At 35.9% G+C, this 26239-nt stretch overlaps 2 protein-coding genes across 6 annotated transcripts in view; both read left to right on the top strand.

Annotated features, from left to right (window-relative positions):
* The window catches only part of Hr3 (Hormone receptor 3), an 83928-nt gene extending 61103 nt beyond the window's left edge, over window positions 1-22825 (top strand). For 3 of the 5 annotated variants that reach the window (XM_070658163.1, XM_070658160.1, XM_070658162.1), the window contains 8 exons: window positions 4090-4317; window positions 8336-8501; window positions 8751-8977; window positions 10474-10869; window positions 12101-12373; window positions 12842-13066; window positions 13462-13806; window positions 17982-22825. In XM_070658163.1, the coding sequence (XP_070514264.1) occupies window positions 4090-4317; window positions 8336-8501; window positions 8751-8977; window positions 10474-10869; window positions 12101-12373; window positions 12842-13066; window positions 13462-13721 (1775 nt within the window). In that variant the 3' untranslated portion in view covers window positions 13722-13806; window positions 17982-22825. The remainder of the gene's footprint in view (window positions 1-4089; window positions 4318-8335; window positions 8502-8750; window positions 8978-10473; window positions 10870-12100; window positions 12374-12841; window positions 13067-13461; window positions 13807-17981) is intronic. The other 2 variants (XM_070658161.1, XM_070658164.1) reach the window with 2 other exon arrangements.
* Window positions 22826-23665: 840 nt separating this feature from the next.
* On the top strand, window positions 23666-25623 carry Dctn6-p27 (dynactin subunit 6). The gene is made up of 5 exons (XM_070658166.1): window positions 23666-24166; window positions 24552-24722; window positions 24798-24925; window positions 25107-25249; window positions 25335-25623. The coding sequence occupies exons 1-5, from the start codon at window positions 24129-24131 to the stop codon at window positions 25431-25433; spliced, it is 579 nt and encodes a 192-aa protein (XP_070514267.1). The 5' UTR covers window positions 23666-24128; the 3' UTR covers window positions 25434-25623.
* Window positions 25624-26239: the final 616 nt, after the last annotated feature.

A 26239-nucleotide genomic window follows, 5' to 3' on the forward strand; every position in this document is an offset into this window, starting at 1 on the left:
TTGACATTTTCTCCGTCTTTCTCTTATTTGCGTGAGGAGGCGAGCGCGCGGGCGTGCACGCACACACGCTCTTTCTCTCTCTCTCTCTTTCTGTCTGTCTTTCTCTCTCACTCTCCTTCCTTCTCCAATACGGTACCGCCGCCGCCGCCGCCTTGGCTCGTCAAAACCCCCAAAATATTCGTACCGTCAGTCGTCGACTTTCCGCGAGTTTTTCCGGCCGTGTGCGCGCGCGCGAGAAAGAGAGAGAGCAACGAGGTCGGTGTTCTCCTCGCGGCGGCAAGAGAAAAGTGAAAAAAAAAAAAAAAACAGAGAGAGCGAACAGTCGCGCCGCGTGTACTCCGCTCGGCAACGCTGGTCGTACAAGCGCCGAACGCCTTCCGAAATTCTACGATTGACTGAAGAAATCTGAGGAGTGTGACCGCGAGTGTGTCCTACGCCGACTGTGCACCGATTTCTATTCAACGTCACGCGGACATTTTCTCGTTTTCCTCCCTCGCAGGGGACTCCTCTGCTCTTCCTGCCCTGCACACCGCTCCGCTCGTCACTCGCGCAAGTTTCTCCGTGACGTTCTCCGAGATTTCCTCACGAGTTCGCCTCATCTCAACGGGCCGCGCGTTGAACGGAAGTCCGTCGCGAACGCTCGGCCGAGCGAACCGTCTTATCGAGCGCGAATCAATTCGCGAGTTCACTCCTATCGCTCGCTCTTTCCTCGGCCACCATCGACGATTTCGCGACTTCGGCGTCTTCCGGCCGTCGCGTGAAAATTGTACCGCGCGCGAGTGGTCTACGGGCTTGTACAGTGCGTACGCGCGTGTGTGTATGGGTGCGAAACATATGCAACGGAAACGCGAAGTACGATCGAACGGCTGTGGACAGTTCCCAGGTGGAAAATCGCGAGAAGGAACGCACACGCGTACGATTCCGTGTCTTTTCGTCGCGCTTGCGCTCGCTCGCGCACGATTTGCTGCACGCCGCTCGCCGTCACCACACGCCGCACAATGGACGAAATCGCTCGTCCAGATTTCGCGGATAAGATCCGCGAGAAAATGAGATTTCACTCGGCGATGGGAAGTTCACGTTTAACACTGTTTACGATTCCCGCGCGTGCTTAAATGGAACGTGAAGCTATATTCACTTCATAGCTCGCTGATCACTGGCGGAGTAAACGTGCACAAATACTTATTTTTAAATGCCGTAAAGATCACCGATTGAGAATGTTTTATGCGATTTGCCAAAACGGTTCGTTGTCCCAATTAAAATTGTAGCGCAAAGCTTTCCGGGAAAGAATATAATATAACTTGCGGGAAGGCTTTATTTATGCGAGTCATTATTGCATCTATTTTCAGTTATTTATCTAAATTAGGCTTGATAAAATTAATTATTAATAAATGAAGCAGTTGTAATAAAATTGAGAAATAGATAGCGGCAGTAGTACATGTTTTATATACAATAGAATTTTTTTTTTTTTTTATTGCCTCGTGAAACGCGACATTTTGTCGAATATTAATAGTAATAACCAAAGAAATTTACATTGAAACAAAATAATAAATATTAGAGCTTTTATTTGAAGAAAAAAGTCGAAATAAAGTCACTCCTACGTAAGAAAAATCAAGCACGAAAATACAACCAAAAATTCTCTCTAGAAAATTGTAGAATAAATAGAAGAAAGCTTGCAGCAACGACGTCAGCTGCCTCAGTCGTCGTAGAAAGGAATATTAACGAGGCAAATTAAAAATAGCAGTACAAAAAAAGACTAATTTAAACGACAGTGGAAAAAAAAAGAAATAAAAATAAAATTTTCTTAAGTCCCAGATAATATTACGTTGGAACAAATATAAAACTTCGTACCCTATTTCGTTAGGCATATTTTATTAATTACGATATCGCAATAAATGCCTCGTGCGAGCGCGTGTAATTATAATTCCATTGTGTGGCCAGTGATTGATTGTGCGCCAATGACTGGGAACCGTATCGCGAAATTGCGACGATAGATCGACGGTGGCTTAAAAACAAAAGAAAATTAAAGAAAAAAAAAAAGAGGAAGGAGGACTCGCTTCGATTTTGGGAGTTCCGGGTATAGGCGGCCTGCTCGCCGTTGTCGATGCACGCTGCGCTCTCCGCATGACGCACGTCGAAGATGCGAGCGTGCCGGGTGACTGTACTTTGGGTTCATCGTTCTCGGTTATGTAATGTTCGGCCGCGTACGTATGGTGCAAGCGCCTCGACGTTCTGCTCGTGGCGCTAGAGTTGCCGGACGGGAGAAGCGCACTCCGTCCCGCTCGGGCGATATATCCAGACGTAGACCGGCCGCGCACCGAAACTACGTTTCCGTGCACGCACACACGCACATGCGAATAATCACGTTCACCCTGCCAACCTCCCCCGCCCACCCTCTCCAAGGCGACTTTTGCATCTCGAACTTTTTCTCTGGACGTTTTCTAAGATTTCTCATCCGTGGTTGATGAAATTTCTCCGACGGCCTTATGATTTTCGAAATTGTTTAATCCCTCGAAAATTAAAACGATAGTTGTAGAGTCACGAGTGAATTGCCTTTCGGCCTCTCAGTTTAATTCGTGAGCGATACGCTTTTTGATAATATTAATTATTGCGCGATTTAAAAATTCTAACTTTTGACGTAGATTAAAATTAAATATTCAAGAAAACTATAATTTAATATTGTGGTTATTACGCTTGAAAGAGGATAGTTTCCCCAGCCTCTGAATTTAATACAGATATATGTCGAATCGTGCAGTTTATACCAGTGCTTACTAGAAATTGAATTAAATTGCGATAGCACAGCGTATGCTTGAATGCTATTATCTCCGTCAGTGTCGATAAGAACGAAGAATTTGATTCAAAGTCTAGCAGATAAAGAAAACGATAGATTTTAAGCCTCGTGAATTTATTTAAAAACTTGAATCTAACGGAATTAAATTTATGATAAAGCCCTTAAACCCTTTTAATATAGAATTTATGTAATTACGTTCCTCTTTACAGTAATGCTTTATGCTGACAAAAAATATATAAAGAACTAACTTGGCCATAAATAAAATTCAGTATTGAAACGTCCAATAATAATATCTAATAGATTTAATCGAGATATTTCACGTCGCTTTATTCCAATTTTCTGAATATCGTTGTTCAATTAAGGAAGACAAACGCATTTAACGAATGCATTTCGGAAGTGGCTACGTACTTTTGTGCAACACTCCACATCAAGCATATCGTGAAGATAAATGGCGTGCATTTAAGACAAAGACTAATTAGAGACCAATTAAGGACGTCCATTCCACGAACGGACGATTTCGATCGCAATCACGCGCGTGGATCCTCGGGATTGAGTCGGTATTGTCTCCGCGATAGATCGTAAATGAAACCGGTAAGAAAGACCCGTAAATGGAGGGAAGTCTGTCAGGATTTGGCGGGCCTGCGTGGGGTGCGGACAGTACGAGTCCTCAGCCGACGGAAAGATCGAGATCGAGAGAGAGATCCGCGCAGCCTCCCTCCGGCGCTGGCGGCGCGATTCTCGACGATCGTAGACTGCAGACTAATTCAATACGAGGTAGTGCCATTAAAGAAACAAAAAAAAATTTTTTTAACATGTAATTGAGTTGTAAATTTATTACAACCCATTACACACAATTATTTACGTGTAAAAAAATTACTATACGTAATGGCATATTATTTTTGTAATTATATCACAAATATGTTATTTTTAATTCCGAAGCTACATGTAATTTAAGACATTTTTATATAAGTTTAAAAATTTATTTCTTTACTTAAAATACTAATAAATTATTTTGTAATGCAATTTTAATGAAAGCGTCACGTTGGTAAATAGATAATTAAACGCGGCGATTTAATGAAATTAAAGTCATAAAATTTGAGGACGCGTTGCAGCAAGGGGAGGTAGAGAAAATAAAATAGCGGCGCCCGTTAGTACATCGTTAGATGTACACGTGCGCGTGTATACGAATGAGTCTTGATGAAGCACTAGAAGTAAATGAGTTGTAAGGCGGACGGAGATTTTCGCAAGATATTTTCGATAGGAGCACGTAATTGAAGTGTTCGTGTCTTTTATGGTTACAGCCCAGATCGAGATAATCCCGTGCAAGGTATGCGGAGACAAGAGCAGCGGCGTGCATTACGGCGTGATCACCTGCGAGGGCTGCAAGGGCTTCTTCAGGCGGTCGCAGTCGTCGGTCGTCAACTATCAATGTCCGCGGAACAAGAATTGTGTGGTCGACCGTGTAAACAGAAACCGGTGCCAGTACTGTCGGTTGCAAAAGTGCCTACGCCTCGGCATGTCAAGAGATGGTGAGTGCTTTCGACTGCTCCAGCCTTTCGTCACCTTCTTTCAGAGAGACGGATCGCTCTTGTCACTGGGCGGGCTTTTCGCAGCGGAAAGACCGTAGGAGCTGTATATCTTCGCTCCACGCATCGCTCTCTTGTTAGCGGAGTGCACGATTTATATCTAACATTATCGTCCCCCCCCCCTCGAATCTGGTACACAAATATTATTTTTATCTTATTTTATTATTCTTTTTTTTTTTTTTTTTTTTTTTTTTAACTTTACAAGTGCCATAATAAGTACCAAAAATAACATTTGTCTTATACCGAATCTGTGTTATATTTATATTGGTATCTGTGATAAAATTACAAACGTTTTTATACGAGAAGACTGATAAGCGCTGGTACGCTAGAAGCTAATTGTGTATCATTAGCTTAATAGCCGAGAAAATTTAATCTAATCTTAACGTGATCTAAAATAGTATTTAAGTAGTGATAATAACATCTAAATAATAGACGACTGAAATAGTATTGTGTACGGGATACGTATTATTCTATAAAAATCCTCCGCGTTCGTGCGACCCGACAACGCGTAGACGTGATATAGTTCCACTATAGGATCAACGCGGAATAACGGATAGCTCAGCGACACACGAACACTTTAAAAAGCTTCTTTGTTCGAAGGACTATCGCGCGAAGGCCCGATGTTGCGACATGCTCGAACCAATGCCCGATATTTACTCAACGCAGATAATAAAGCAATACAAACGAATGATGCAATGGAGAAAAATGTATAAAGACATATTTGTCTGACACAGTTGTTTGACACAAAATTGCTTATACTTTTGTTTACTTTAGAGTGATCAAAAAGTAACGCGGATATGCTTTCAAAAGAAAAAAAGAAAAAAAAAAAATTTAGCAAGCCTTATTTACTTGCGTCGTAACTTAAATAATATTACATTTTCTAAACTTCCAAGGCGTTGTCGAGTTAAATAATAAGCACGTGAAAGGGTTACCGATTCTCCGTAACAAATTGCGTAATCGAGCACGAATAACGACACGGATTTTGTATGAAAAAATGAAAGAAGCGTCAGCGAATGACGACGGCAGCCATATGCATACCAATTGCAGCAAGACTCTACGCGTGCCAACTCGGGGTGCACGACCCCTTATCAGAATCCGTCTCTCCTCCTCACGGCGAGTCATCGCTGCACTTTATCGGAGCGAACCACGAACTGTCTTCGGTGCGTTAAACCGCCGTTGCCCGAAGCCTATTCTCGAAGACCGCTCCGATATTAATAGACAAGGCCGTCAAGACGAAACGAGAGACGGAAGATACCTCGTGGGTGGACGGATAAAGCCTATCGGGGCTGAAACTGGTCGGAAACGCGATGATGGAGATGGTAGTCCTAGACCCGAATGCAATCCTATATTATTGATTATTTTACATTAGCAATGAGAATTTTTTCATTCATTTTTTTTTCTTTTTAGAATTTAAACATCGACAATAGAACGACGCAATAAAAAACGCATAACTTGTGATATTTATATATTTGCTATGCTAAGTAGTGAATTTCTTATTTCTGTAAAGTTATTTGAATTTTTACTCAGCTAAAAATTACAATTTCTAATAATCACAACGCGAAAATATAAAGTTAAAAAAAAAATTTTGTTTCTAGATACTACATTGAAAGCATTTAAAACATTGTTTCCTGTCGCTGAAGCTTCTCTACGTTTGATAGATAAACCCGATCTAACTCGCAGAGGTGCGGCATAAATTTTATATGCGCCAGCTATTTTTGTTACCCTGTGATTGTTACTTCCGCGAATCTAAATCGAGCGTCGAACGATCAAAGATCTTGGAAATGTCACAGATTACATTCGACATCGTGGTGTATAAATAAAGTTGTTAGTACCGAGCAGTCGAATTATAAATTATCAGTAATATAGAAGGAGATAAAATATTATCATCGACTTTTTATTCTAAATTTTAGATGCCCACGATAATACAATTATTATCAGTTTCAAATATTAATTCTGAGTTTAAAATTTTAATGATATTTTAACCATCAATAATTTATTATTAATAAATTAATGTTATAATGAATTCAACATTCATTAATAATAATTTGAAGATTGTATATTTTCAATTCTTGCTTTATACTCTTCATATCTATACAATGTATTATATAAATACGTAATAATTTATATTATATATTCCACTCGCTTTTCCATTACCATTAATTATACATTTCTTACTTTTAGAATTAATAACTGCTCGGTATATCGAGTGTCTAACGTGGGACGTCTTGCCATTTTACATAGCTTGAATGATATTTAGCCGCGATATTCGGGGTATAACCGCAACTTCCTGCTTTTCGGTTGCTAATTATCAATGGTGGTTTTTATTTTTTTTTTTTATCTCGTTACGACGAAACAACATTCGCTCGACTCACATTCAACTCTGATATATGAAAATTATTCGTACGAATAAATTAATTAAAACGCGTAGCATACTAATTATATATATACTTTTATTGCTCTCGTTATTACGATTGAATTTCTTTACTCGCACATTTGTATTAAAATAATCAGTTTCGTCAGTTTCAAACGTTACTTAATTATGATGACGTAGAAAAAAAAAATGTTCGGCGACCCTTCGCAGAGTTTTCTTTTTAGCAAATAAGGGATTCAGATGGGATTAAACTAGAATTCAGTCGAGGTCCGTCTCGGCACGCATTTCAGATTCAGTATCGCTTTATTTACCTTCCGGCGCGATAAGCCGCAAACACATCGTTTATACTCGACGTATGAGTGTGCGCGCGCGCGTACACAGAAATGCAAGAAAGTGCATCGTAAGCTACCGGTTGATGCATACTCTTCCTGTTGCCATCTCCGTCCCCGCCTCCTTCCTTTTCTCTCCCGTCTCGTTCTCCCGTTCATGCTTTATCCGCGTTCGGTCGATCACCCTCTGCCGTCTCCCTCTTCTCGTCGCAATGCCTTCTCTTACGATAGCTGTTCGGTTAGCCGCTGACATCGCTATCCCTTTTATCAACCCCCTCGGCCTCCCCGCCTTGTCACTTGAGCCCTCGACCACCCTCGCGACACGCACACGCGTGAGCTACATACGTGTACTGCCTAAACGAGACTGTATCGATGCCGCGGTGACGTTTATTAAAAACTCGCATATTTTTGACAAATAATAGAAAAAATCCAAGCATTCCGAAAATTACGCAAATACCTTGACTTGCAACTAACTTGTAAATTTTTTTTTTTTTTTATTGCCGTTGAAAAAAATAACGCTGCGATTTTTATTGACGGGAAAATTCGAGAGCGTCGAAGCGATCGGTAATTATCGATATGAATAGATGTGCGTACGCTTTTGGGAGAGTAAGTTCGTCCGGGCTATAGTCCGCGAGGTTGACGTCATCGGGTGGGTGCGTCGCGACTAGACGATGAAAGCGTCGCCGAAGAAGACAAGGAGGACGCGGCGAGGCTCTTCCGCGTTCCTCCGTTGAGTCGTCTTCGCGACGAGGAAGGGACCGACCGGTCGACCAAGAGGCCGCCGGTGGAAGGAGGCTCGCGTGCTACTTGATCTCGATCAATCCACGGAATACCCGTTAGATTTTATCGCCTCGCGACGAATCGCCGCGCGCCAACGATCGCTCCTGATTTGAACTCCGTAATTGTTCGTAATTGCCGATAATGAGTTCGCGAAGACAAAGAAGGAAAAAGAGAAAGAAAAGAGATGGAGAGATGGAGAAAGGAACAAAATCGAAGAGAAGAGTTCAGCGCTATTCAATTACGTAAAGGTACTTTTATCCGAAAGATGCGTTAGAAAATGGAATAAAATTTTTACGCCGCTCGTATAATTTTATATAATTGGAATAAGGCAGTACCGTTAAAAATTAGATTTTATGGCTGTATTCTGTTGAAAGAAATAATTTTTTTTGTCATTATTCTATATGAAAACGTAAAATAATAAAAATAAAAGACAACATTTCGAGTCCTGATTTAATTTTCGTTTCTTTTCTTTTTTCCAAAGCCGTTAAATTTGGGCGCATGTCGAAGAAACAACGGGAGAAGGTCGAAGATGAAGTCAGATTTCACAGAGCGCAAATGAGGGCGGCTTCGGAAACGGCGCCGGACAGCAGCGTATTCGAGCACCAAACGCCGAGCAGTTCGGATCAACATCACCCTTACAATGGCGGGTAAGTATAGTGGAAAGTATTCTTAAATTAAAAATAAAAAGAAAAAAAAAAGGGGAACGCGTTCCACTGACTTTTTCGATTTTCTCTTTTAAAAAGTTCTATATTAAAAAGCACGGTAACTTGAAGCAGCTATCGCAGTCGCAATATATAAAGTTAAATGGGAAGAAGCAAGTCTCGCTTCTTCCTTCGATCAGCTTGCACCTCTGAACGGACCCTACTTACGCGGACCTATCATTTTGTCCTCGGCAGGTACACGTACGGTGGTAGCGAGTACACGTCGTCAGGTCCCGGCACCGGCGGCTATACGAATTACAATCATCAAGCGATGACGAATTACGAGCTTAGCGCCGATTACGTCGACAGCACGACGACCTACGACCCCAGACCGACGCAGACGCAAGTCGCAGACACCGTCGCGCCCGACACACCCTCGGCCGTCACCGCGACCGGGGTGCTTCCCAGCGTGGTCACCACCGGTAAGTAACGCTTCGTTTCTAATTCCTAAATCCGTTAATCCCATTCGCGCGTCGTCGAATAAAACGACAACGCCGCACCATGGAAAAAGACATGACGATATAACTGGGTTGTAATATTAAAAATAGAAGTCCCGTAACAGAACTAATATTAATTTTCCCTTGGCATCGGGGGAAAAATAAAGACGGAGTGAGAAAGTTTTTTTATCCAGTCTAGTAAATTATGTGAATGGTTTCTCAAAATTATCATTTTCTCAGCTACAGAACGTATAAATTATTTTTCTATAACGTTTCCTGTGGAGATAATAGATGTTGATGTGACGCATCGCGGAGTATGGAAATAAAAAAGTTTTATTAAATTTAATTTACGAATAATAACGGTGTTTTTTTCTTTTTTTCTTTTCGTTAACTTAACTTAAACTTTACTTTGAGAGAATCTTAAATTAGAGTTTAATTACTGAGATATTTAATGAGGAAAGTTATAAAGTTATGAGAAAGCAAATATCCAATCAAATTTCCATTAAGAAAAAAATATATTCCAAGTTGCTGAAACAACTTTTGAAGAAGTAAAGAATGACAGTTCTTGAAATGCGCTGCATAATTCAATTTTTTTTTTTTGTATATTATGCAAATAATACCCTTTTTATTGGCAAAAATATGTTTATGTAATTGTAATTTGTCAGTGCGTTAGTTTTGTTGAGAAATTTACGTATATTTGTACGAAGAGTTAATTTCTTTGCTTCACATTTATTAATCTCGTGTATTTTTATTTATTCTGAAAATAAAAATTAAATTCAGAACAGTAGAGGATTTAATGAAGTTAATAAAGCTAACGATAATTACTTTCGTCAAAATAACTACGTTTTAGAACGTAAACGTTTTCATCAACATGGGTTTATCTCGATGTAAAAAATAAAATTGGTACAAGTACATTACATAAGAAATTATTTTAATAAGTACCTGCTAAATTAGAATTGTAATCTTATAAGCGCAACTGTTAAGTTCTCGCTTCGTAACCGACACGCTAAATGCATTCCGAAGCACTGTCATTAACCTGGAGTTAATTGCGTTCGCGTCTTTAATGTCACTAAAGTTCCTTCCATCTCATGTCCTTGTCATCGATAATGATTTCTCGAGTAAAACCGCAAATATTCTTCGTGTTCTATTACGCGGTAATTGTTTCTGCAATATCGACACAAATATTTCTCTCGCGATTTTTATCGCAATGAACATTTACATACGTATAACAAGTATTACTAAATTTTCCTAACAATTGAAAGTAACGCGGTTTTAAAACGTTATGCCTTTCGATTTGTTCTTAAGAAAGTAAAAGATCGTGTACGCAACCCCTCGATTACGTGCACACAATTCCAAGTCTATTGACGATAGGACCCCCCTAGCATAGGACTCATTCACAGAACTGAAACATTTAGACCTGTTCGGTTCAACCCTCGAGATCAATTCAAGCTCTCATGAACTTTGACTTTTCGGCACATCAGGGAAGTCTCTGTCCGCCTCGACGACCGGGAGTGGCGCAGGGGGTGGCGGTACCGGCAATGGAGCTGGCGGTGGCGGCGGTAGTGGTGGTGGTAGTAACGGTGGTGGAGGTGCTGGTAGCGGTAATGGTAGTGGTAGCGGCGGCGGTAGCAGCGGTAATGGTTCTACCGCGGCTGCCGGCGGGACTGCCGGGGGTGGTGGCGGTAGCGGCTCCCTAAGCGGCGGCGGAATCGTCGCCGTGAAGCAGGAGTCCGCTGTCGAGCTTGCCGGCCTGGGCCACGGCTCCTATACGATGGTTGACTCGACGACCTTCCTTAGCGGGCAGCAACAGAGGGTCAGCAACCCATCTGAAGATGACGAAGTGCCGAGTCTGCCCAGTATGTCCCATGCGATGAGATGTGAGGTTACGTTTGTGTCCCTTTGCATGCCATCATTCCCTCCCCCAACTCACTTGCCTATCCCTCGCGAACCGAAGTTCTGCACGGCCAACGAAAATTTTACGAAGCGCACTTCTCGCGAAATTTTTTTTTTTTTTTTAGAGAAATCTCACGACAAGATTTAATTAAAAGCTGGGATATTTATTTTAGTAAACGCTTAGAAGTTGTTTGAATCCTGTTCTTTTGAGAAATTTTTTATGCGCTGTATACTTCAAAGTCTGTACGTAGATTCTTTTTTAAGCGACTGTAAACGATTAGAAAATTTTATACTGTAGTATCTTGAAATAATTTAAAATAATAGTATAACGTAAAACTATTATGTTAAATATGGAATCTTAAGGAAAGGCGGTTTGCCAACGAAATTCATTAATCAACGTGGAAACTAGTCCAGTCTCATGAAAAATTCATAAAGAGTTATTCAAAAATGGAAATTACTTACTCTTTTATGTTACAAGGTACGACGCTATCTACTTGCTGACGCGATAAAATTATTATAAACGTTTCAGTGTATTTTATTACATGGTAAAACGTTGGCCCTTTAAAACTTCATTTCGAACGTTGAATGTTAGCATTACGCATGTTATTTAAAATTTTTTTTTTATTTGTACATTATTTATTAGTGTAAAATATTACGTTCCTTTCTATTCTTTATTCTCTTTACAATTACATTACTAGTGAAATATTAAACCCTAACGTTTATTAATCTCTTTATTAATTTTTATATTGCATATCAATTTTATTTTTGGTGTTAATGAATTAATATCTCTACTAGATATATGCACGAAATCCTAACGCACAATCACATCAGCATGAACTATCCTCCTGTTTGCAACATAACAATCTATCTAATAAATTATTCTGTTCAAATCATTGTCATTATCATATTTCTATTCAAGATTCTTGTACCAAATTTTTTTTTTTATAAAAAAAAAAGTGTACGATAAATGTGGAAAGAAAATTTTCAAGTAGTTGAAGAAATTAATTTATGAAATGACAAAGACTTAAAAGACAATATAAATACATTATACGATTGCACGTTTGTGGCGCTTGAAATATATTTAAAATCTCTTTTATTTGTTCCCAAAATAAATTCCTTTTATTTATATATACCACTGTTCTTCTTTTTTATCTAAATGTATATGTCACGAGAGAAACCTTTTTTACGAGCAAAAAATCCGCCGGACTTTCGCAGATCCGGCACAGATCAGCGAGCTTCTCTCGAAAACGATAGCGGACGCGCACGCAAGGACGTGCCTGGTGTCGACGGAACAGATCCAGGAGTCCTTCCGAAAACCCACAGACATCTCAAGAATGATCTACTACAAGAACATGGCGCACGAGCAGCTCTGGCTGGAGTGCGCACAAAAGCTGACCACTGTCATTCAACAGATCATCGAGTTCGCTAAAATGGTCCCTGGATTTATGAAGCTCTCGCAGGACGACCAGATTGTTTTATTAAAGGCCGGTACGTAGCTGCATCGGCTTGCATAAGTACGACTTGCCGGCGATAACACTTTATTACCCTTTTGCGTGTTTCCGCGCGCGTGATTTGACCGTAAATTAAAAAAAAAAAAAAAAGAAAGAAAAATTTAATCTGAAAATTAATTCTAATTTTAATTTCTAAGTGGAACAGGGTAAGTAACTGCACCGTACTTATTTAACGCAGTTACTAACAATTTTATCCCTTTTTCTAATAAATATATACCTAAAAATATTAATAATAAAAATAATAATCTTTTATCAGTTTTATTTAAACGTTAATAAATTGATAAACTAGTATGCCACGTTTGGATATATAACTGTTTTAATTTTATTACGCTGGAGTGATGAAAGTGGTCAACTTTATTTCTTTTTTTCCTTTTCTTTTTTAATTGTAAACGAATATAAATAAAAATTGCGTGGGATCTGAACTAACGTTTTCTTAAAATTGTAGGTTCCTTCGAGTTGGCTGTGCTACGAATGAGCAGGTACCTCGATCTCCAGCAAAACTGTGTCCTATACGGCGACACCTTGCTACCGCAGGAGGCATTTTATACGACGGATACGGCGGAAATGAAGCTTGTTTCCTGCGTGTTCGAGCTGGCCAGAAGCATCGCCGAACTGAAGCTCACCGAAACCGAGTTGGCGCTCTATAGCGCAGCTGTTCTACTTAGCCCTGGTGAGTGACGCAAGCATACAACTCCACTATATATATATATTTTTTTTTTTGTAATTATAATTAAACAACGTCTGCGTATAGCGTTGTGCTATACGCGTGAGCTAGAGTTCAAAATTTCAATGCTTCTTTAATGCCCTAAAGTTATTACGATACTTATCTATCAAAAGCACGCATTTAAACGTTTTATTTTATTCTATTTGTTACGTCAAAAATTATTAAGATCATGTTTTCTTCAGAATAACCCATTCCGTCGTTTTAGCAAGAATTTAGTGTTAAAAGGGTGTTCGTCGAGTTAATCAAGCTGGATTGGAAGAAATTAACAGACTAAAAGATACCTTCAGATTTCGTTATTACTTAACAATCGCACGTAAGTGATTGATAATATCTTTGCGCAGATCGACCGGGACTGAAGTGCCTGGGAGACATCAATAGGCTGTCGCAGGCGGTGATCAGAGCGTTAAGGTCGGAACTGGATCGGAACCACGTAACACCGATCAAGGGCGATGTGACCGTGTGTGACGCGATTCTCGCGAAGATACCGCAATTACGGGAGATCTCGCTGCTGCACATGGACGCGCTGGCAAAGTTCAAGCGGTCGCAGCCGCATCTCGAGTTCCCGGCCCTCCACAAGGAACTCTTCAGTGTCGATAGCTGAACGAGCGACGCGGCGCGGAACGTCGCCCCGGCGCTGCCGAGCGGACAGGAGCGCGAGTAGCGTCCCCGGACCTTGCTCGGTCAAGGTGAGTCCGACCGTCCCGGAAGAGAGAAAGAGAGAGAGAGAGAGAGATACTCGACGATCTCGTGGCATGGGAGAGCCGAAAGTGGCGACGCTTCCTAGGAAGAATCCGCGAATCGGCTCGGATGACAAACGAGATCTCGATGACGAGAGACGAGGTAACACGAGCGTCGTCAACAGATCGACCGATCGTGTCGATGGTATTTGTACGTCCCGTCGCGAAAAGAAGTTGCCTGTGCCGAGAACAACGAAACAGAGGCAGCGCGTATCACGGCAGTCGTTTTACGTTACGTTAGCTCCGCGAATCTACGAATCGGAGATTCGCGCTTTTAAGACGGCTACTCTTAAGACGATTTATTACGGAAACAGGTACTCGGAGAAGCGAGGAACGATGTCAGCTGCTCACCTGAATTTTACGATTCAGGATGCGACTTAGGAGTCGCAGTCACAATTAGTACTAAATAATTCTATAAATAGAAACTGTAATTTCTAGAGTGTTTAAGTACGAAGCGATTTAAAATAAGTTAAAATTGTTTCTCGTTGTTTTTTTTTTTTTTTTGGAAAGGCGCACAAAAGATAAATTTAGCGCACAAAATAAAAATTTGAATAATTTTTAAGTTAACGATTAGAAATGTAATAACGCTGTTATAAAGAATTTATCTAAAAATATAAAACCACCGTGTTCTTCTGAAGTTTAAACAGAGATTTAATAGAAATATATCTTGTTAAAGATGGATATTTTAAATGTTGGTCATTTTTAACGATCAGTGATATCACATAAATTTTATTGCTTTTTAACAAATAACTTTCTAATTCCTCGTGATATTGATAAAAATATGTCTTTTACTCAAATTAAGTTTAAATAAAATCGTGAATGGTTAAAATACAAGCGGGCTTGTATTTTAAAGTCTTAATGATACAATTATTATTGAAAAAGGCAATTTCAGTGAGACGTTATTAAAATCATGAATTTCAACGGAAAAATGCGTGATAATTAATGGAATATTTGGTTTTCATTATTTATTTAATATTATATTTATTTAACTATTATATAAAATTGTTGCAAAATTCTTTAGTCTTAATATAAAATAAATAGAAATGTATTATCTTTTACGATAATAATTTTTTTTTTAATTGGAATTATTTTATTAAAAGTTAATACTACATATGAGACACGTATGAGGAATGTATGAAAATGTCTATATGGTTTTTTAGAGTTAACATTACTAAATTTTTTTTTAATCGAGTTAATATGCAATAAAACATATTTATTGCAATATATTATCACATACACACGAATAATAAAGTTAAATGTGGAGCTATGAACATACTTTTTATTGCAAACGTAAGTAGTAGTCTGACATCTTTTTTTAAAAATCGCTTGTCCGAGTACCGATATATTGAATATTCGGGAGTTTTACACGTTATACAAAATACTTTTTTTTATTATCTCAATTGTATAGCAGGAAAATTTTTGTTTTAATAATAGCAAACCTGAACAAACTCTCGATTGTCCATGTGCACGAATCTTTTTACAATATTTTAACTCATGAAATTCATATGGCATAATAAATAACACGTAATATACAAGTTTTTACCCTTTAACTGGTCAATTATAGTTATTTAATCACTGAAAGGAGATATTAACGCCTCTTGATTAAATCTATCGTTTGGATTTCATAAAGAAACTTAATCATAAAATTTATAAATGGTATTTTACACAAAGTAATTACTATCTATTAATTTAACGATAATTTAAATAATTTGTTTGCTGCTTATAATATATTAAAATCGTAAATGAAATAAATAAATTGCCGTTAAAAGGGTTTAAGCTAATGAGAAAATAATTTAATTAGAAAATAATTTGTAAATATGCTTATACGGTTACCAACAATCTGATTCGAAGTCAGATCGACCCCGTTTCTCCTTCTCAAACGTCCTCAACGTTTTCATTTTCCAAAAAAATGATAAAAATACAATTTATGGACTAGTTAATTAGTGTAATTATAATAGTACATCAAAAAAAAATTTTTTTTTAATTAAATCTCTTTTACAAGTGCTAAAATTCTAAATGATATTGCCTGGACGTCCTGAACGAGAAATCAAAGTATGTTAACGGATGAATTTGATTAAAATTGAGTCAGAATTTAAATATTTATAAAAATATAATTTTACATTAATCTATTTCTTTTTTTTTTCTTCTTCTAAAGAAATATTATTTTATTTACGATATTGAAATATGATCTCCTAATCCGAAAAATCTGATTCATTCTTCATAATCCCTTTCATCCGCGATTATTTTAACTTAGGTGGCTTGAATTTCAATCGATTAGCCTACCGGATAGCGTCATATTGATTGTAATACATTAATTCATTCGTCAAAAATTAGATTTTGTCTTAATCATTTAAATTACGCTATGTTAAACTGTGTGCGTTTTATATTTATTTTAAGATAATTCTTGATCATAATTATAAAGTATTACAATTAACATATTCGAGTTGGAAAATCGTAGTGGATTATTGTCAAGTTGCGGAACTATAATAGATACGCAGAATAAATTTATTTTTATGTCAATGAGAGTGACATTTCTTTACCAATGATTGAATTTCAAGCTGCAAAATGTTGCAAAGAGATACAGATCAAAAATAAGAATATTTGATTTTTTAAATTAAATTTCCTGCGAAATTACGATAATTTTATTTGTAATTAATACCGACTAAATTTTTCTTTCTTTTTCTTTTTAATGGAATTATTTTTATGAAACTTAAGATGGATGACAGTATCTTATTTTACGTTTAATTTGCAAGACATGTTTTATCGCGTAGAAAAATAGTTAATTATGAAGAATTTTGGTTTATGGTTTTCCTCAATAATTCTTACGATTGTAATATCTTTTTGGGGCATTTTGTATTTATTGTTTGTATAATAAAATTAGTTTATATAAATTTTATATGTAATAGAAAATAATATTATTGAAAATTAACATTGATCTGAAATTAAATGTCCGGTAGGCTTTTAAATGTACGTCACGTTGAACTGTCTTTGACAAAAGTATCGAATAATGCCTCTCTTAAAAGACAAACCGATTTGGTTGCCTATTCTCGGTCGGATGATTCTTCCTAGGAAACGTCGAGAGCTAAGCACATTTAAGGTAAATCTAGGAAAGTAGGAAAAGTTATAAGATAGATTCACACGAAGAAGAAAACACATCGAGAATGGAACGCTGGTACATGGCCTCGCTAATCGTTGACAGACAATTTAAGGATTTATCACGAACAGAAGAACTTCGTAATCTAATTTCCAAACTGGGGGAGTTTCTCGTTTCAATAGAACGAGGTAAACTGGAAAACAAATCTTGAGAAACTGTCCCTTCGGGATATAACGTAAGAAGTTTAGTGCGCGTGCATTTCTTTCAAAGTGGATTAGACGATTAAAAATAAAACGCAAACATGTACGAATCTCTTTTTTGTCAAACGAACGTTTATAAAATAAACTGTGAATTTTGGTGATTGATTTCGAATATTCTTGTGTCTTTCACAACTCTTAAGAAAGAACGTGATAAATAATAAGTATGCAGTTCCATATCGCACATTAACTATCGCGAAAATAATATTGTCAGTACTCAATAAATAAATAATTAATAGTGCGAATAGCATCTGCCGCGGACTTAATTTTAATTTTATTTTAATTATTTAATGTTTTCCATAGTAGTTGTAATTTCAAAACTCGCTTTATACTTCGCGCGTGTTTTCCAATCTTTACTGCAATAATGATTAATATTCAGAAATTATTAAAAAAAAAAAAAACGTAATACGTGTTTAAATAAGCATACGTGATTCGGTCATCATTTGTGGTGTTTCTTTTTCTATATTATTATTTTTTTATATTCTTTCAAAGAAAATATGATAAAAAGCTTCAATTATAAAACTGACTCAAGTTAGCACTTTGTCCGATCACGCGTGGATCATCTACTAGCGTTCGGCGACCCGCAATCATCTCACACGCATTCTTTACGACAACGACGACGGTGACAAACAATGACGATGACGATAACGACAACGTCAGAAAACATTATATACAATCGACTGAATAGTTCTATATTCACACGGTGCTTACAACAGGGAGCAAACCAGGTACAAGCGTTATTTAACCGTATATTCGTCTCCTTTCTGTTACAGATAATTTCCTTCGTAATGAACGTATTGGGCCTTAAATAAACATAAAAAAAAAAACATTGTTATATATAAAGTATACATAAAAAAAGCAACATAAAGTATATATACAGAAGAAATATATATATAAATATAAAGTATAAATATATACATATATATATATATAGTGTGAATGCGTATGTGTATACGATACCTCTCGGAGAAGCAGAGGTATACACATACGCATGTCGTTATAAGATTATATTATATAGACCGAGAGAGGAAAAAAAAAATCGCGAACGCGTGCGAAGGGAGCGAGCAAGAGCGTATGTGCATGTGTGAGCGAGAAACGACGAGCGCGAATGTGAGTGTTGACCGGAGAGCGAAAGAGAAAAAAAGGGAGAAAGAGAGACATCAGTTGCTACGATATATACATAAAGTATATATTGTATTAACTAAAAAAAAAAAAAAACGAAAAAAAGAAAAAAAATAAGTGGAGAGGAAGAGAGGAGAACGGTGATTAACCGAGTCCCGTCGGGACGGTCCGGAGACGACGCGGATAAATCGAGGACCGACGTTTTCGCGATTAGTGAATCTCGGTTGTGCCACTCGTGCCGACATAGACCGATATTATCGTACCGTCGAACACAAGAATACGCGACGCGGACGGGCGAACCCAGCGAATAGCATCGACGAACGGAGGTTAGAGCTTATTGCAAAGGATCGAAGAATCGTGGAACCGCGCCGGAGTTATAAGTGTAATTAACCGCGACAGTGATGACGACGAAGACCATTACAGTTTTACACTCCGAGAACCTTTATTCGATCTAACTTTTTTTTTCTTTTCCTTTTTTTTTAATTCTACCTTTATCTTGCCCCTGTTAATCACTGCACAGTTTGTTAACGACGTAATTATTAGTGATAAAGATATGTGATGACGATACGGGAGAGAGATAAACGCTAGGAAATTAAGAGTGAAGACTGTTAAAAAGTAAATAGGAAAGAAAAAAAAATCTTAGAAGCAAATAAAAAGCAGAGAATAGAGATGCGGTTAGAGGTTGCCGGAGGCAAAGGGATAATTAGTGCAGTTGACGAGCGCGCGATTCGCGAAGCAATTGTTTTTCCGCGCTCGTGTGCAGTCTGTAAAAATTCGTTTTATTCGCTGAATGTTCTAATGTTGACCGATCGAGGATCGTAGAAGGTACGCGACGCAAGGGCATCTTGCATTACGACGAAGTTACCTTTTAAATCGCATCGTCGCGTTAAGGCGAATTGTTACCTATTCGATAGACAAAATTTCTTTTGACCTAGCCGAAATAATGAACGTAATCCCTCTTAGGTGCGATTAGCTTAAATGCAAAACCATCGGATGCGGTTACGCGTTCTGTCGCCGCCCGCGAGTTCGAGTAGTGATTCGAGTATAGTTCTCAGCTACTTTATAGCATAAATACATAAAATAAATAAATATATATATAAATATATAAATAAATAATTATATATAAACACTATATATATATATGAGAGTATATTTCGGCGGAACTACCGAGATTCGACGGTCCTCGCGATCGGCGAGAATAACGGGGCGCGTTATATCGAAAGATGATCTCGTTCACGGACCAACCCGGCCGGATTTTACGGATAACGGCGACACGTAAACACACTCACGAATTCATACGAACAGACATACACAGACACACTTATATACATGCACACGCAGAAAGCAAAAAAAGAAAAAAAAAAAGAAAAAAAGAAAGGGAATGAAAGGAAGAAAGAAAGAGAGAGAGTGAAAGTGAGAGCGAGAGAAAGAGAGAGAGAGAGAAAAAACGTCATACGAATCGATATGCGCGGATGCGACTTTCACGGAATGCAGGCGTAGATAGAGCTAATCGAACGCATTATGTATGCGCGCATTAAAAACGTTTTTTGGTACTATACGGCACTTGTATGACGCGTCTCTTTATACGTAAACCCGTACTTCTTATGGATAAAAAAGAAAAAGGAAAAAAAAAAGTGACACAATAGCCCGTTATCGCGCGCTGAGACACCCTCACGAGGCGTTTACATATATACGCACCGTCACCGGCTTTCCTCGCTGTCGTCGATCGTTGATCGAAGATGAAGATCGAGTTGGATTAATAAACAGCTCGCCGTTGTTCGTCGACACTTTCGCGACCGCCCGCGATATTTTTAGACGAGAAACCCACGTTGTCGTTCGGTAGAGGACCGATTTGAAAAAAAGGGGAAAAGAAAAAAAAAAGGTATTCGTACGCCTTCGCATTGTTACTAAGTATAAAATTATGTTGCTAAGTGACAGGTTCGAATGAAAAAAAAGAAAAGGTATTCGTACGCTATCAACCGTATTTTTTTTTTGCTATAAATAACGTTACGTCGTTAAGGAGCGGGCTGAAGTAATAAAAGTATTTGTACTACACGCGCTACGTTGTACTTTTATTATAAAATAAACTTTAACTCTTGTTGTGCATAACGTAATGTTAAATTCTTTAAAAAGACGTATGGATGATGGTAACGTGGGGATGAACGGAATTATTGCGTATTATATAGTTAAAAGTTACTTATAGCGATGACGTGCGAATACTGTTTATCTCATTCTATAATGAATTTCTTTAAGATGAACTATAAATATTGCAGCTACTTATGTAAACCCTAAACGGTATAAGCGGGGTCTGACAGACCGTTTTTAATTACCAGACGTTATATGAATTTTATAACGGCTATTATTATTATTATTATTATTATTATTATTATTATTATTATTATTATTATTTGTTTGTATTTATAAAGTTTAATATAAATGAATAAAATCTAATTTCCACACGTAGATTTCGAACACATTTATTTTTATTATATACGAATGTACATTATTCAACCATTTACGCAACATCCGCCTTGTACTGTATGTCGGCCCCTTTATATCATTACGTAAGTAAAATAATTTATACTGTTTAGGGTCTTCAATAGAAATATTAAATATTAATATATTTAACTCATTATTGTATGCTTTACAAAAGCTGATAAAAACGTTAATGAACTGATAATGCTAAAAAGCTTAATCTTTATATTTACATTTAGTAGCATAATATTAAAAGAAAAAAATAAAATAATGAAGCATGGTATGAATATAATTGCTACTCTTAATGGGTTAAATGTATCGATATTAACGTTGTATTAATTTACATTGGATATTGTTGGTCGCGAAAGTGTTAAGGATGTATTGTTATTAGCCTTATACGTGTACATATATACATAGCTCGATTTTTATTGCGTATTTATGTTCTCAATATTGGACAAGAAGAGTATTAATTCCTCGCGTTAAGACAACTATTCACTCAATTTAAGTGACCACTTACAATTTACGCAATGGCTTTATAATCGTTAAATAGATTATTGTTTATTTGTAAATGGTGAGACAAATTTTACATATAAGCATTAAATATGATATTAGAATTGCTCATTAATACGATATATTAATTTAATGAAATGTCGATATTTCATTTATATCTGTTAAACTTTACGAGAAAAAAAAAAAAATTTAAGAGTACTAATTTTGTAAAATAAGATCTAACCTCTTGATACTTGAAGCATCTCGTATTTTGTAGATTTTATATTAAATGTTTGATCATTTCATTTGCGATTTTGAAATTTTGGACCAATCTAGCTCTTAAATTCTTTATGAGATTAATCTTTTAAATGTTTTGATCGTCGAACTATTGCTACATGTTTGTTTCCGGCACTTTTTAAATTAACTTACTTAAAACGTTCTTAAAATTAATTGTCAAGACAGTAAAAAAAAAAAAAAATGAGCAAAGACGTTGCTTTAATTTTTAATTTACTGAAATACTGATATTTATCATAATTAAGAAATACTTTGAAATTATCGTAAAACTGAAACGAGTGAGCATAATTAGTTTTCTATTTTCTTTGAAAATATTTATTTGTTACAAGCAACAAAATGTTATTTTTAAATTAGATTTAGAATAAGATAAAATCAGAATTGCGCATCCCTAATTATAAGATAATAAGTAGATGAGTGAGAAATAACTTTCGGATGCATATGCTAGATGAATAATATTATTCTAATATATTTCTGTTTGGAATCAAACACATATTAACATTTCTTTTTATAATTACCAAGCATAATTTCGTTAATAATATTGATCAGAAATAATAAAAGTTAATAGGTCTGTTTTTCTAAAATTTTGAATAAATTTGAATAAAAATAAAGCCATTTATACATCACGAAGAAAGCTTTGGTTACATTATATTAATTTCTTTTTTTTATATTAAATTAAATATTGAATTTAATAATTATAGGTATATTTTTTTGCTTATTCTTTTTGAATTATGACAGCTCTATATTTTATTATATTTAAACGTTACGTCAAGCAGCACAAAATTTATTCATACGTTAATGAATTGATTCTTATTATTGACAAAATTAATTAGTACAAAAAAGGCTGATTATTTTTGTATTATTCCGAGCGAGGTTTACGCCTCCGTGCTCGTATGCGCAACAGTGTGCAGAGAAAAATCGCAAGTCTCGATATGCATCCAAGAGAATTCGAACGCAATCGAAAAAGGATCGACGAGAGCGACGGCAAATCCGTCACGGTGCGCCGACTGACACGCTTTCGGACGGTTGCATATACTTATAGCGAAAAATTAAGAGAATGCATATTATTCTGCCGACTAACGAATAAGTGCGTAGAATTCGTTTAATTGTAGATCGAACACGTACACAGTCACGTTACGCGCGAATGCAAGATGCATACCATCTACGACCCTTCTTCGCTCACATCTCTATCCTTTACTCGAGAGCAACACGCATAAACGTAAAAAAAAAAAAAATAAAACACATTTACAGAACCATACATACATTATTCCCACGCAACACATACGCATAATGACATGCAAACACACACACACAAGTAACTTATACACAATATACACACATACATAAATACATGCGTACAATAAAGCGCAACACGTACACCCGCACGCACGTTGCAATTAGACGTTATTATCGCAATTTGGAGTTAAATTTTATAATATATAATATATAAAAAATATATATAATAAATATATATATAAAAGTTGACGGATAATATAGAGTTATGTTAAATATCTAAACGAAGGTATTCATGTGTTTCTCATGTGTGAATACATTATCCCTTTTGTTGCGCAAAATCACAATCGCGAGGTTTCCCTTTTCTCTCGTATCCCAAAAGTAGCTTAAATAAATTGCAGACGATATATTTGCACATTATAAGAGTTCTACAACGTAGGAATCCTTTAATTTTTATTATATTATAACATTAAACTATTTTACTCATGTACATCTTAATAAATATAAATTAAGATTTTAACAACAAGATGATTAACGCATTAAAATCACGTATTTGATTTCGTAAATATTTGAGACTTACTAATTGAAAATTATTACGATATATTTTTTAAATATTTATTTGAGCAGACGCACATTAGAAGTAATATTTTCTTTTTTTTTTTTTTTTTTCAAAACTCAATGATTGCTTTTCTTGTGTTTAAAATCGACTTAGAAAATGTGTAGTATATACAATAATTTCTAAAAATTTATTTATTACATATTTTTAATTAGAAATAATTTAAAAAGCAACTAGAAATCCTTAAAAATTTTTTGTTATTTAATATACGTAAAAAAATTATATCAGAAATATTCCTTTATTTATTTTAATATTAATGATAACGTGAATATTTATAATTTTATTCCGATGTAACTTAAAAATAACTGCTTATAACAATTATTCTTTAATTTGCATTCTAATGTAAAAGAAAACAAAATTGTATCTAATTTTTTAATTAAGTTTCTAATAACCAAATTTTTATTTCCTTTACAGAAACAGAAATATTTTAACGTTATTCTTGTCTATTTCATTTTTTATTAAATCATTTAATAGTTAATCCCGTTGCTTTGCACACACGTAAACGAAATTATTTAAAAGCTCTTTAAATACATCTCTTTCAGCAGAGAATCTTTGAAGGAATTTTCAAGTATTCTCGCACGATACTATCGAGAGAAAATGGTGAACTCTTCGATGAGTCGATATGGCATATACACTTGCGTCTGCACTGTCTGCAGCAATTGAGGGAACTGTCGTCGATTAAATAGACGGGAAAATGAGTTCTAACAATTCTTCCTCTTATCGTCGCGCCAAGTAAGTGTAATAATGTTCATATAAAATCAAGGCAACGTTTCACGTCAAGTTTACATTAACAATCTATTCTGCATAGCTTTAAAGTACTAATACTCAATGCAGGTGCTATTGATTTTGTTTTGAGGTTAAATTGACGATGTCAAGTTGGTCTCTAACTCGATTGCACACATTTGCAATAAGGCAGTGTATAAATATATACTAACATAGTTATAAACAATAGGAAGAATCTAAAAGATTTTTTAACATAAGCACCACATGAATGCCTTAAGTTATGGTCACAGTTAATAAGTAACAGAAAATAAACAGCGCCAATAATTAGACAGCCGTGATATTCTTTTCTTTAAATATGTTATAAGGTACATTTATAATATTTATTTGTATATAGCTTAAAAATTGCACCTGGTGCAGTAGTGTGCGAGGAGAGCATTCTAAAAGGGGATATTTCGATCGGTGCAAAAAGTATAATCCATCCTAGAGCACATATACTGGCAGAGGCTGGTCCAATTATTATAGGGGAAGGCAATATTATTGAAGAAATGGCGACTATAGCTAACAGGCAAGTTTAAATATATATATAATTTGCAATATATACAATGGCAAACCGATTATTAACTTAAATACCGCTGTACAGGTTGCCACCTAATTCTCCTGAACCCACAACGGTGCCGGTGCAAATAATAGGGAACTATAATGTGTTTGAGACTGACTGTGTTTGTGAATCATATAAAGTTGGCGATAACAATATCTTAGAAGCAAAAGGTACATAGCTGTAGTGATTGCTTTTAACAATATATGCTAAAAAAATATTTGGATTTAAAGTAATAAACCGCACAAGTAGGATTTATTTTATGTCAGGGGATAAAGATTTTTGTGAATTGCACGCCATTATTTCTAATTGACTTCTCATAAATGTTATATATATATTTTTTTTCTTTTAAAGCTCAAGTTAGTCGAGAAATTGAGTTAACCAATGGATGTGTTATTGGAGCTGCGTGCTCTTTAACGGAGCAAGAAGTAGTACCAGAAAATACAATAGTTTATGGCAGCCAATGTCAACGTAGAGAAATGAACGATAAGCCATATGTAATTATTATATGTCACTAATATCTATTGCGTTACTTTTTTTTTCTGAACCCAAGTATGGTTCTTTTACTTTGTTATATTTCAGCCTCAAATTGGACAATTGGATTTTCTGCTGAAAGTACTCCCAAATTATCATCACTTTCGCAAATCGAACGTTAAGCCAAAATCTGGAGGAGCTGTGTAAATAATATATACCTACATTCCTTGTAATGATAAAGATGTTTAATTTTTCACCAATACTATTTGTATTTATTAAAAAAAAAAAAAAACTTCACGCTTAAAATCTTTACGAATTAAATATGTATATTTATTTGTATTACATATAACGAACGTTTTGTATTATCACGAAATATAAAGTTTAATGAATTTGGGAACATTCTATTAATATGTAACTCATAATATTAATAAATTAAAAGTAATACTCTAAAATGTTCATTAAAAATAACGTTAATAATTAAAAATTATGTGGCTGTAATTAAAAGATTAGTGCTTTTCTAGTAAATATGTGTATATTTAATTACGTAAATCAATAAGGTTTATATAAGACGAAATGTATTTCTTGTTTGTTATATTAAATTATATTAATTAATTTTTAACTAATTTTTAAAGTTAATAAATAATGTTATTGACATTAACTGCATGTTTTAGTATTTCTTCCTAATTTTAATATGCTCTAATAAATATCGATTTTCTGCTGTTAATACAAAAAGTTAATACGAATAATTAACTCGTAGAAAAAAAAAAATTAAAATAATAGGAACAACCTTCGCCACTTTATCAACGAGCGGAAATACGAATAGAAATATTAGCCACTCTGTCTCTTAACCAACTCTCCGGGGAATTTAACGGCGTAATGCTAAACGCTACATCTATGAATATGAATTAGCGTCTCGTCGAGGGGGTTGGTTGCGAACCATTTACCGCTTCCGTCAGCTTAGCGAAGCGCGCCAGTGATTATCAACCCTCCCTTAATATTTGTCTTCGTACAAG

The sequence above is a fragment of the Cardiocondyla obscurior genome, linkage group LG06 (genome assembly GCF_019399895.1).
Source record: "Cardiocondyla obscurior isolate alpha-2009 linkage group LG06, Cobs3.1, whole genome shotgun sequence".
Taxonomy (NCBI): Eukaryota; Metazoa; Arthropoda; class Insecta; order Hymenoptera; family Formicidae; genus Cardiocondyla; species Cardiocondyla obscurior.

What these genes read in the sequence shown, in the direction of transcription:
- Dctn6-p27 (XM_070658166.1), top strand. Translation starts at nt 24,129, where the DNA reads ATGAGTTCTAACAATTCTTCCTCTTATCGTCGCGCCAA. An exon ending in TCCTCTTATCGTCGCGCCAA is followed by an intron (nt 24,167 to 24,551) that starts GTAAGTGTAATA and finishes ATTTGTATATAG; the next exon opens with CTTAAAAATTGCACCTGGTG. An exon ending in AAATGAACGATAAGCCATAT is followed by an intron (nt 25,250 to 25,334) that starts GTAATTATTATA and finishes GTTATATTTCAG; the next exon opens with CCTCAAATTGGACAATTGGA.